At 48.3% G+C, this 12,979-nt stretch overlaps 1 protein-coding gene across 2 annotated transcripts in view; it reads left to right on the plus strand.

Annotated features, from left to right (window-relative positions):
- PRDM16 (PR/SET domain 16) overlaps positions 1-12,979 on the plus strand; it is a gene marked incomplete at both ends in the record, with an annotated part of 200,010 nt that overhangs the window by 185,015 nt on the left and 2,016 nt on the right. For both annotated transcript variants that reach the window (XM_079545501.1, XM_079545502.1), the window contains 6 exons: positions 2,309-2,396; positions 5,237-5,406; positions 6,580-6,657; positions 10,755-10,924; positions 11,195-11,369; positions 12,056-12,286. In XM_079545501.1, coding sequence (XP_079401627.1) covers positions 2,309-2,396; positions 5,237-5,406; positions 6,580-6,657; positions 10,755-10,924; positions 11,195-11,369; positions 12,056-12,286 — 912 coding nt within the window. The remainder of the gene's footprint in view (positions 1-2,308; positions 2,397-5,236; positions 5,407-6,579; positions 6,658-10,754; positions 10,925-11,194; positions 11,370-12,055; positions 12,287-12,979) is intronic.

Consider the following 12,979-nt stretch of genomic DNA (forward strand, 5'->3'; position numbering starts at 1 on the left):
CTGTGTAAATCCGTGGTAGAGTGTTATCTTGACTCTCCAGAGGCATGTATTGTTCTTAAAAGATGCGCAGGGTTTTCTAGTTTCACTTTGCACAGAAGGGTTTTGGGGGGAGGAGTGATGCATTGTGTTGCTCCTCTGGTAAGTTGTGCATGGAAAGGAGAGTAGGTGAAGTTATGCAAGTGCTGGTCAGACTTCCAGAGGAATGAATTCAGAAGGTGTAAAGGAGGGGTTTGTGTCTGTTTCTAAAGGGGAATGGCTGTGAGCTTTTGAAGATGAGCATAGCAGTCAGCCTGCATGCAGCATTGCCCAGGGATGCAGTTGTCAAATGGCAAATACCATTTGTTGGTTCTTAGAGAGGAGGCAGCCCAAACCAGCTTCGTTTAGACATTAAGCTGTCTGTTAATTACTTCTCCCTTAGGACACATGAACTGTTTCGTAGCCGCGGGTTCGACCCAGTGGCTCCATGTCAGCTCTTGCTCAGACCAGTGGGTATTTCTGGACTTAGTGTGTTGCAGGGCTGCATAGAGCCCAGTGGTGCCCAGGCTGCTGGCAGGGGATGGGTTGTGCTGCGGTCGTGGTTTCGTAGTGCTGGAAAGGCTCAGCATCACCGCAGGGCTGTGGTGTCAGCACTGGGATGGGTTGTCAGAGCCTTCAAAGGAGCGGCTCACGGCGAGGTGGAGCAGCACCTATGTCACTGCCTTGCTGCTGCTGGATGGCTGATAACTGTGGGAAAAAATGATGTCAATGCATAGCGGGGCCAAGGAGCTGTCAGCTGAGATGAGGATTAGTGAGCCCTCGGTGCCTGCTGCTGGGAGAGCGGCTCTCGCTGTGCCAGCTCTCGGGGCTGATGCTGTCACAGCCTGCGTGCTGCCCATCCGTGATGGGAAGGGCTGCATCACGAGCTGGGGTGTGTAACGTGGGCATCTCCTGGGGAAGGAAGGCAAAAGGGCTGACGTGCGTAGTCTGTTATTCATTGATGCAGGAAAAAACGTAGAGACGTGGGGTAGGGAGGCAAAAGCTGGGAGTTTGAGTAGGGTTGTGCCACCTCTGGGCAGGCTCAGTTGGAATGTTAAAACAACACGGGCTGCAAAAGCAGCTGCCAGTTAAAATAGCAGCCCAGGGAAAAGCATGAAGGCCCAAAAGACAGATGGAAGGGAAGGACGGGGCATCGCGCGATGCATTCCAGGGGACGCGTACGGTTTTAGTAATACGTTAAAATAGAAAGTCCGTGGCAGAGCTGCTTGTGAATCAGACTCCTGATGTAATGAGCCAAACAGCCGAGCGTCCAAGTCCCAGCTCGAAAAAATATGGAAATATTTTGTTTCTAAACTTCTCTTTATCAGACTCTCTCACATCATTTGGCTCCTTCCATTTTTCTCCCCAAGGCCACTTAAATCCTTGACATTTTCTCCTGGTGATATAATTTAATGCAGCCAGACAGCCTGAAATCAGGGCAGTTTTTAGCTCGGCCTCGTTAAGGTAACGTTCTCAGGCACTGGGCTGAGAAGATTGGCTTAGCCCCATGGCATGGCGTGGCCGATGGGTCGTGAGCACCCTTTGCTGATGTTGGGCAGAAAGTTGCCTGGGTCGTTGCAGCTGTGAGCACACTGACTCAATGTTCCTTCCAAAGCACAGTAATAGTGGGTGCATTGCAAACCCAGCTCTGCTCTTTTCTTCTCCCGAATTAAAAATAAATGCAGATTAAAGACAGCTCACCAATTAGCGCTCTGCGTGACTCTTCTTTTAAGCTATTTGGTAATTTGAGGCACGCACCAATCAGCTGAAATGTGGCAAAATGATTTGCTCTCATTTATGCTGGACTGACGTAGTTAGATGTGGAATGGGGATGGACTCCATTCCAGAGATTCAAAGATGCAACTGCAGTTGTTGGGGTTACTTTCACGCAACGTTGCCCTGCAGGATATTGCAGATTCTCTTTCTGGGTGCTTCCACACCGTGGTTTTCCTGCAGGGAGGATGTTTTGCAAAAGCACAGCCAGTTCTCTCAAAAATAGGGCTGTTTCTGTAAAGCAAGGTGCTCAGGGATGGAATATGTGAAGGGGCCGCAGTGCCATCAGAAGGACTTGGGTTGCCACCTCACTTAGAAACCCCAACTGCTGCCCAAAGGAGGGGCTCTGTTTTCCACCGCCCGCTGTGGGTAATGTGTGGGTCATCATCAGTAGCATCCAGCAGGAAGGGGAGAAAGATGTGTTAACAGGAGAACAGCCTCATGGGTGTCCTTTAAATGTTCAGCTGCTCCTTTGCTGCTGTGCCCTGGAAGGTACGTAACCCTCTGTGTTGTTGTCCAGCAGGGTGGAGAAGCGGAAGGTGACAGACCCTGTGGGTGCCCTAAAGGAGAAGTACCTGCGACCCTCCCCGCTGCTATTCCACCCCCAGGTAAAGCTCTACAGTAATAACTCAGTGCTGATTGAATGCCAAAGCTCTGTGATGGAGGAGTGCAACGAGGTCGCTGGCATCAGATTCTTTCCACCCAAGGGTCCAGAATGCCGGAATTTTCCTGCAGTTACTTTGAATGCTTACCCTGTGATAGCTAAACACTGCCCAGAATGGTGTTACTCCTTGTGCTCGTGATTCCCTGTTTCACAATGTCCAATGTGCTGTCAGTGCCCCCAGCCATCCCTGTCCCCCTGCTGGGAGCCCGTTCCTGTACTCTTAGTTGCATTCACATGCATTGTTCTTGTCTGATAGCGTTTCCCACCTTAGATTAATAACTTGCAGGTTTGTGAAAGCTGGATCCTGGTTGCTTTCACAGCTAAACTTAGTTCCTTCATTGTTTTGCATCAGCCTCTGAGTTTGGTTAATAACTTCCCCTGATTTTTCCTCCATACAGGCTGGATAATGGTGACAGGCTGGCCAGGAACATCCTGTGTTTGTGTGAGTTAGAATGGTGGGGATATCTGCCTGTAAAGAATCTGATAGCAGGGAGGAGCTAGTGCAGCAAGGAACCCAAGGAGACGATGAGAAACGTGGGGGCCCTGGGCAGCAGCCGACATTGGGTGGAAGGCTGTTAACATTGTTCCTGAAATCCTGACCACGTCCTCTTCCCATGGCAATGAAAAGATGTGGAAGGTCTGGTTATCTCTGATGGCTTATCACGCAGAATAGCCTAAAATTTACAATCGCTCGAGCCCGAAACTTCCTGATAACTGATTTTTAACGAAGGAGGCTGCTGTGTAATGATCACTTGGCCTCAAGAGTGGCTGTTCCCATGCTACAAACCAATCAGATATCCCAAGGACCAAAGGTAGATGAAGGCAGCTCACTGGTTCAAGAATATGTGAGATTTTTACTTGCCAGATCTCCATCCAGTGTTCTCGTGGATGTTTTCCTTAGCATTGTGATTTCAGAAGCTCTTGCTTCTGTTGTCTTCATTGGAACCAACGTCCGAATAGCAGGGGGCTGGAGGACCCTCCCTGTGCTTCTCCCATTCTGAGCCCACGTCTGCTCTCTGTTTCTGTTGTGCATCTCACAGAGGGCCTCGCTGCGATGCCAGCCAGCCCAAAGCCATGCTAAAGCATCAGAAGGTGCTTGCTTTCTTACACTGAATTCCAGGCAACTTTTGCTCCTTTCCCAGTTGACGACAGTGGTGGCTGTGCTGTGAGGCATTCACACGTTGTCTATTTTAAATGAAACTCTGGACAGCGTAAATAAACGATGTAACTTTCTGATAACTTAATGGAGAGCCTTTTCTCACCTGTGAAGTTTCTTTTTCTTCTCCCCATCTTTTTTATTATAACCAGGCAGTTGTTCCTTAAATAGCAGAGAGCCTTTAGCACTGGAGAGGCTATGGCCAGCGTTTAGAATTTTAAAATAAGCCTAGGGCTATCAAGCCAGCAAACATCTCTGACTAAGTGCCTAAAGAACAGGGCACAACAAAAGATATCTCCAGGTACTCCAGCAAAGGGCTGAGTGACACAGCTCTGAAAGATCCGGATAGCATTTTAACGTGATGGTTTTGTTACATGACTGGCAGCTGGGGCAGAGCTTTTGCTGTAAATGATCAAGTAACCTTTTCAAGTGGCTGGCGCTAAGTATTACTTACTATTTATCATGGGCTGGGAGCCTCCAACCAAGGGGCTGCGGATCTATTATCGAGAAATGGGTTTTACTACTCCTCTTTTTTACAGCTTATGAATGGTTGTCAGCCTTCCACAATGTATTCTTTGGTGATTAAGACAACTTTTTTTTTTTTTTTAATAGTCATACATTTTAAACAATATCTTGGCTCTCCCCCCCCTGCCCCCCCCAAACCCAGTTTAATAAAGTGTAAACGTGCAAAAGGTCAGCCCTTCCTGTACAATAGAGCATCTACTTTTGATATATGGCTTCCTACTGCCTTCCGCTGCTCGCCGTCTCCCTGCTTGCTGTCTGCCTCCATTCAGGCTCCCACTGCCCCCATTGCTCCCTTCCCACTGATGTCATCTGCAGTAAAGAGGCAGCTTTATTGCTGCCTTGTTTGTTTTATCCCCATTTTCAGCGTGGTATCTCAAAGTGCTCTCAAGAGTGCATAAAACTGAACGCTGGAGACGTCAGTGCAGTCCTCCAAGCTGCTGTTCTCTCTTGGATTTGGGTTTCCTGTTTTGCTTTAATGAAAGTAAAAGTGGATTTTGGTTGAGCATGTGTTTTTTTTTTTTGTTTGTTTTTTGTTTTTGGCAGGACTTTTGAGCACAACCTTTGCTTTCCCGCTCTCTTCTCACCTTTTGTTGCTTTCCCTTTTTCCCATCTCTCCACGTTTCTCTCTGTTTCTGGTGTTCACCCCCCAGTGTTTCTGTGGCTGCTGCTGGGTCCCAGAACCCAAAGCTGTAGGGGAATGGCAGCCTTTCCTTTGGGGCCACCCTGCCAGCCCTGCATGCCTGCTGCTCCCACCCAAACAGGACTTGGAGTCATAGAGTCATAGAATAGAACCATAGTCTGCACTTCCAGGTGCAGACTGCAGTCCTCCCATAGCCGTAACTCACCAAACCACTGCTCGTTTTTGTTTTAGCTTGGCTGGACTCTCCTTTCCCTTCAGGAAGCTCAGCCACCTCCCACTCCTCCTTCCATCACCTTAACGGGCTCCTCAACCTTTCTGACATGTAATTAAAACGTCTTGGCCAGGCAAACTCTGCATGGCCCCGCTCCATCCTCAGCCTGATCTTCGCTGCAGGGCCCCCCTGCCTCCTGCCCAGCTCCCTTCATTCCCCCATCTCTCTGACACGAGGCCCTTCTGCTTGCAGATGTCAGCCATAGAAACGATGACGGAGAAACTGGAGAGCTTTGCAGCCATGAAGGCGGACTCGGGCAGTTCCCTGCAGCCCCTTCCCCACCACCCCTTCAACTTCCGATCGCCGCCTCCCACACTGTCAGACCCCATCCTGAGGAAGGGCAAGGAGCGTTACACCTGCAGGTGAGGGAGCACAGCAACCCCACGTGGGCATCCCCACCACCCACACGGGGCTGGGAGGGAAAGCAGGGGGCAGCAGAATGAGAACGGAGCACGCCGATGACGACCGTGCTCCGAAATAGCTTGTTTTTGTCTGGTGGAAAATGGGCATCTTCTGTTTGCTTTGTAATCTTGAATAACCTCGGGAGCAGATCTGGAGATTCTCAAGCAAACGGGGCCCTTCCACGCCAAGTCTCTGGTGTGTGGTAGCCAATGCCACAGTTTGCAATGGGAAAGCAGCACAGTCTCAGCTATGCGAAGTGAAGGAGCTTTAGAAGCAGCAAGCACTGAGCTGCTCTTTGCACAGACAGTTCTATCCACAGCAATGCTCGTGTACCAATTGCAGCTAAAAACCTGTGTGTCAGAGCATAGCCCTGAGGGAATCCATGCAAGCTCACGCAGCTTTACCTACAAGTGTGTTCTTGTGATGGCTCTCCCTGCACCTTTCTCGTGGGCACTGGGTGGGCACAGACTTTGATGCCACTGCAGCGTTCTGCTCTGCCTCAAAAGCTCTGTGCTCAGGTTTCAGCTGGGTGGTTAGAAACAGCAGGTCTCCCACTATGAGAGGGACTCAGCTACGATTTATACACACAGTAGCCCATTACCACGTGGATTTTCATTATGGATTAACATTCACATTAACCATCCCTCTTACGGACATCCAAATGTCTCTGAAATTAAGAAACTCAACTCATATTTCCTTCTGCAACGTCAAGTGTTGGGCTGCCCAGACACAGAGCACAGCTTTTCCTCCTGAGTATTTTATTTCCCAATTAACATCTTTATTTATACTTCCCTTCCTTTTGAGTTTGCTATGAGTCAGATTTACTATGGAACGTGGTTCCTTCTCCTATTTTATTTTCTACTGCTGCATTTCCTTATTCTAAGCAGGCTGTCAGACTCACAGCAGTATATCCCAGTAACAGCAAAGCAAGGCTGCAGCATTCATCTGGAAGCGAATGCAATGAATTCTGAGGATAATCAAGTAGATTCTGTTTAAGTGACCAACAGGGAACAGAGGAGAGGTCTGTTAACATCTCAGGTGGTTGGCAACACGAATGGGCAGCGCTGGATCTCCCACCAGAGGAGGCAGTGGGTGGTGCTGCTGATGCACTGACTTTGCTCTTGCCATCCTAGGTACTGTGGCAAGATCTTCCCGCGCTCAGCCAACCTGACGAGGCATCTGCGGACACACACGGGAGAGCAGCCCTACAGGTGATGTTACCCCCAAGAATCCCCTTCCCCAGTGCCTCCCTCATTCACCGCTCCGTGTCGGTGGGTTTTTTTTTCCCCTCGCTGTAAAGCTGTGCCAGTGTAACCCTGCGGTCCTATAGCATTTCATACCGTGATTCGTCGGACTGTATGCTGTGTGTACCAGCCAAAAATAATCCAGCTTGGCAGCCTGGAGATAGGCACTTAGCTTATATTTAGATGTATGCTGGCAAAGGAGTGATCTGATTTCCAGTGTTGTTTCACACTCACGTTAACCATTCGTCTCAAGGACAGCTGAAGGTGCTGAATGTCTCTGCAAACCAGGCTGGTTTGAAGGGCTTGCCAGGAAAGGAACTGCTGGAGCTAGCTGGATTCCTTTCTTCTTTCCCTAATGCGTGTCGGAGATGCCTGGAGTTGTGGATCAAAACAAAAAGGCACTGAGCTCCCCCAAAGGGGGTCCTGTTCACCTCAGCCTTTCAGACTTCACGAGGAAATGGAGGTACAGAGGTGTGTGCAGAGAGCTGGAGCAGCATCTGTCTCCAAGTTGTTTTGCTCCGTGTTTTCTCTGACTGTTTTGCAGCCAGTTTCAAAACAAAGAAGAGACTTTGGCAGAAAAATGCTTTGATTCCTTTCTTTTTAGGATATGTATCTGTATTCATTTGGCAGAACTGAATGAGCGATGAATTGAGAGCTCACTTTAAACCAGGCGTTTTCCATAAGACGAGTCGGTGTGTTGCACGCTGTCAAACAGCAGCAGCAACTGCAGCAATTTTGCTTTGGGTAGTAATGTTGTGGTGTTTCCACACACAGTCCTAAGTTCACAGCAAAGCTGATGTTGTGGTTATGACAGAAAGAGAAATGCAACCAAATCTGTGAGCAGCAGAGCCCATCTGCTGCAATGCATGGCATTCTCATGCCTGGTTTTACTGAAGAAGCCACTTTCTTCCACGCTGTGACCCACGGTGCATTCAGAGCCACTTTGTTTTCTACACAGATGCAAGGAGGATTTTGAGTGTAGACACGAGGTAAATTCAAATCCAAAAACCCCCTCTCCAAAGCAGACATATATTTTGGAAGCGTTCCCTTTGAGTTCTCAGTTGTGCTGTTTGATATGCTTTGAATGAATGCTGCGCATTCAGCACACAGTCCTGTCTGAGTCAAACCCTCACTCCCAGTTACTCAGAGATTCAGTGCCGTTTTCTTCCAAAAAAGGAGACCTTGGACTCAACAAAGGTTAGCAAAACACGCGCCGTATTTCATCTGCTCTTGTCCCAGAAAATGGCCCTTGTGTGGGGTTTTTGTGTGGGATTTTTCCTGCAGTAGAGCGCTGACTTCTGGACAATGTTGCATTATAACAGAGCTCCTGAGAGTCAGTGCAACGTTTATAGAAGGGCTTAATTATCATCGATTTTCCTCTGCTCTCAGAGAGCAGAGATTTCCACCTTTAGCTTGCTTTTAAAGTGCCAGCATCCTGCAGGTAGAAGCAGGTTGGGGATTCTCTGTGTTTTATCTTGCAACTTTCCTTCTGGTGTTTAAATGTCTGGTTCCCAACCCTTCCATGTTCTTTAGCAAGTCCCTTTTGCTCCCTCGCTGTCTGTGATGAGGACATGAGGTAGGAATGCACAGCACATGGGCACCGTGGATGCTAATTCCTTCTGAAAAGGAGCAGTGCTGTGTGGAGCAAGGAGTACCTGGTAATGCTCTGTGCTTCCTGAAAATCTACCTTGAAACAGCATCAGGACAGCATGCAGAGCTGGGGAGGCAGAACACACAGGCTGCATGCAGCCCAGCCTGGCTGCTGGCTTCGGCACGGCTCTCCTCTCGCATCCCTCCAGGATGCCCTCTAATTGATTCTTGAATTACCCCCGGTCCTCAGGCACTGCCTGCCAGGCTGCCGTTCCTCCCATAAAGATGTGCTTCCCGACGTCTGTTTTGAGTTTGTTTTGCTTTAATTTCCTTTCAGACCCCCGTGTCCTGTTATCTGCATTAAGCTGAAGCTAACAACTAACGCCGCTGTCTGCTGTGGCACTGCAGCTCGCGCTCAGCTCCGCACAAAGCGCTCTCATTTTCTTTTACAAAGCAACGACGGCTCCTTTTTGAGCTCCCCTCTTCCCTGTGTTTAAGTTGGTCCTTCCGTCCAGGTCGTTTATTTAGATTAAAACCAGCAGAGATCCAAGCACCGACCCCTCTGGGACTGCAAATAACGCCGCCCGCCGCCCTCATCCCAGTGCTCAGACGTTGGACGTTGCTCCTTTGCCTCTGGTTTCTATTTTTTTAACAAGCTCTTTATCCCCTCTCCCTGCATCCGAGCCTGGGTCTGCATAGCTCATAGTTAAAGCGAGGACCTGTCAGAGGGAGCTTTTCAAAGACTTCCTGAACATCCAAATAAATGGGTGGATGGGGGCCGGGGCGTTGGAGCCGTGCTCCTGGCAGTGCTGCTTTGAAGTGCCTGGAAAGAGGGAGCTGATGGCACAGCACTGCTGGAACTCAGCTCCTGTTCTCCTACGGGACGTCGGGTGTTGGGATGCTGCAGTCTGGAGGGTTGCAGAAGCCTGGCAGCCCCCGGGTCTGATCCTTGTGTTGCTAGCAGGGAGGGAGAGAAAGCTTTGGAAGCCTGAGAAAGCTGTGGTTTAACACGAGATTTTGCTTTTTTCCTCAGTTAATCATGAGGAAAGGTTCATGATTTGAAATATTTTAATATTTTTGCAGTGATTTAACAGTAGGAAATTTGGAGGTGGGCGTGGAATCCACGAAGAAAAGAGAGAGAGTGTTTCATAAATGTATCTCTGCTATTCCCAAAAATAATATCAATTTGGTTTCGGAGAGCAAATAAAAATTGCAGCTGTAGCACATCTGGAAATGGTGCACGTGTTTCACAGTATGGGTTTTTTACACTTGCACCTTCTTCTTGCATTTGGATCTGTTATGCTTGTAGGAAACCACACCACATCCTTACTGTCAAGGCAAATCCAGTTTTGGTGCTTGAGTAAGGGAAGGGAAAAGCATGGGAGGAAGGCACTTGTGAGCCCAGAGCTTTGTGCCACGAGGACCAGTGGTGCAGCTGGGATGCATTTTGCCCTTACACGGATCCTGTTGGGATGAGAGGGTTTTAGGAACGGTTGTGTTTTGTCCCATGAGTGCACAGGGTTTGCAGAGCTCTGCAGAGAAGGATTCTGCTTCCTGTGGGCTTTGGAAGCGTAGCCATGAGGAAAGTGCTTTTGTTGGGTAGAGGTGATGGACTGAAAGGGGGGATCTGATCGGGCTGGTTTGGAGGAGTTTGGCTTTCTACCTTCAGTCCTGGAGCTCCTCTCTGTGGCTCAAAGCTGCCCTCTGCAGTCGTGCTCTGCCCACAGAGCTCAGAGCATCACCGTCCAGAGGGAAAGGTAACTACAGCCCCGCGTCCAGTGCATCTGCCCCTGCAGAGGGGTGATCCAAAGAGGAACATTTCTTCGCTCTGCAGTTCCCCCAGACACCCTGGCTTGGCTCCGTGCGTTGCGCATAGTTCAATGCAAACCAGATATTCGCTCCACGGGAATGGGTCTGACACAGTTTGGAAGCTGTGGTGTATTTCTTGGGAGCCGTTGTGCTATGATAGCAGCCATAATGGTCTTTAAGGCTCTGCTGCCTGTATCTTGAGGAATTTCATGAATAAATTCAGGGTTTTCCATATGTCCACATCAGTGCGCCGTGAAGGGCTGTGCTAGATAGTAACAAGATTATAGTTTTAATCTCCCTTTCTTCTTCTTTCTCCTCTCCCCATGCCAGATTTCACCTGCCTCCCCTGCAAAATGTGAAATGAATTAATTCACCTTTTGTGTTTCTACATTCATGTGAAAAAAAAAAGTAATTATTTTGTTTAAAATTCTTATTTGTTTGGACGGCTCGCTTCTTAATTAATCCTAATCCTTTGTGCTCCTTGAGTAACAATAATATCAGATTTGTCTGGAATGATTAATGCCTCTTGCATTCCAGCTCCTCAGCCGAGTAAAGATTTATAGACCAACATTTTTCTGGTTTTCTGGTAGTCAGATTTTTGCGTTGCCTTTCTTTTTTTCTCCCCCCTCACGTTGCACTCTTTGGCATTTGCTTCTATTTTTCAGGTGTAAATACTGTGACAGGTCATTCAGCATTTCCTCCAACCTCCAGCGGCACGTTCGAAACATCCATAACAAGGAGAAGCCATTCAAATGCCACCTGTGCAACCGGTGCTTTGGGCAGCAGACCAACCTGGACCGACATCTTAAGAAGCACGAGCACGAGAACGTTCCAGGTAGCAAGCAGCATTGCTGTGGGAAAGCTGCAGGCAAGCAGCTGAACGATGGATGGGGCTTCTGGAATTGCGTGTGCCACCTGTAAATGCTGAGTGCTGCCTGTTTTTCTCTGTAGTTCAAGTCTGGAAGACATAAGCTTGTGTAAAATAAGCTTACTGTGCAGTGAGAGGATTGTTGCATGATGCTCCTCCTTTATTTTCCCTCTTAACGATGACTTTGACAGCATCTGATTGTTTCTCCTGTTCTCTTTTCTCGTTTCTCCCACTCAGTGAGCCAGCACTCTGGAGTCATTACAAACCACCTTGGGACCAGTGCCTCTTCCCCCAACTCGGAGTCAGACAACCATGCACTTTTAGATGAGAAAGAGGATTCGTATTTCTCTGAAATCAGAAATTTTATTGCAAATAGTGAGATGAATCAAGCGTCAACGTTAGCAGATAAAAGGTAGACCAGCAAATGAAATGACCTGGTGGCACGCATTGTTAACGTGGTTCAAAGACCAGTCAGCCTCTGTCCTGTAGTATTTGATTTAAAGCACTCAGAAGAGAGAAAAGTCGTGGTTTGGAATGGAAAGCCCCACCAACTTCAAGTGCTGAGCCCAGTGTTGAGTCTTTTCAGGAGATGACCTGGGTTAGGAGTAATGGCAAGGCGTGGGGCCTGGGAGGCATCTTGATTTCGCCTTTGTTTTACAAACCTCATTTTGACTGAGGAGTATCAAATCTGCCCAGCTGTGAGGGAGCTTCCTCGAATGGAGGTTGTTAGAATGCAGTACAGAGAGGAGGAGGAAAGCCCTGTGTCCCACAGATGTTATATTTTGAGAGATGGAAAAGCATCGCTTAAATCCAGACTAGGCAGAATGCCAGTTTGAAAAGCATTTGGGTTGATGTGTACTTGGTGTGCTCGTTGTCCCTGCAGGCACTGCAAAGGCTGATTTTTAACTGCCTAAAACATGTCAGTTTCCCTTTTTTTTGTAGTTTAAATAGTGTGCATATGGACATAGATAACTCTAGATATTTGCATTCATGCACACATATGAATTGAATGCAGTCTTATGTTACAGTGAAGATGCATGACTTACTCATTTGATCTCTTTCTTTTCATTTGCTTTCCCTCTTGGCCAAACACTTCAGGCCAGAAATGCAGGATATTGACAGCAACTCCCAGTGTCACGGATTAGCAAATGAGAAAACGGAAGATGTGGATGATGAAGATGAAGAACTGGAGGAGGAGGATGACGACAGCCTGACAGGGAAGTCACAGGATGAAACGGTGTCACCCACTGCAGAGCCCCGAGGAACGTACGAGGATGAAGAGGATGAGGAGCCCACATCTCTCACCATGAGCTTTGAGCACACCCGAAGGTGAGGTGGGCCGTGTCCTTTGGGAAGTCGTTTGGGGGCCAGACTTCTGACCCTGTGTCAGTGGTAGATTGTGACTGTTTTGTTTCTCAGGCCATATATCATACCTCAGTTTGATTTAAGCGTTCACTTGACTGATTCCATTTTCACCCATGGTGAGGGATACAAAACAAGTGGGCTGCAAGGAGAGGCTGTGATAAGATGTAGATCCAAGACTTGAGGAGTTTGAGGCAGGAGAACAATTAGTCCGAAACAGAGAAGAGCTTTTGCAGGGCACTGCAGTTCAGGGGTGATGCCTGTCTTTAACGCTCTGGTTGAGGCAGAGGGAGAAGCACACGTATGCAATCCGTGTTGTACCATGCTACTCATTTTATGTGTAGCAAAACGCTGTTGAGTTCAAGTTAAACCACCAGCATTTAGGGAAAAGGTAAATATTTTTATTTCCCAGGGTCGAGTGATATTTAGACAACTTCGCCACTAAGATTTGTTGCACCTGTATAGGCTTAGTGCTCCTTTTTCAGCTTCAGTTTCCCAACTGCCATTTGTACCAAATATCCTCGGATGCAGAGCCTGCATCTTATTTAGTCTCAGTGCATCACTGCTTTCAGTGCAACTCAGAGGAGACACAGCAGTGTTCTGTAGACATTGATCCAGTGCCAGACGTGTCAAGGAGCGGCCAGCAGCTGGACACCTCTG

This window comes from Tetrao urogallus (assembly GCF_951394365.1).
Source record: "Tetrao urogallus genome assembly, chromosome: 21".
NCBI lineage: Eukaryota > Metazoa > Chordata > Aves > Galliformes > Phasianidae > Tetrao > Tetrao urogallus.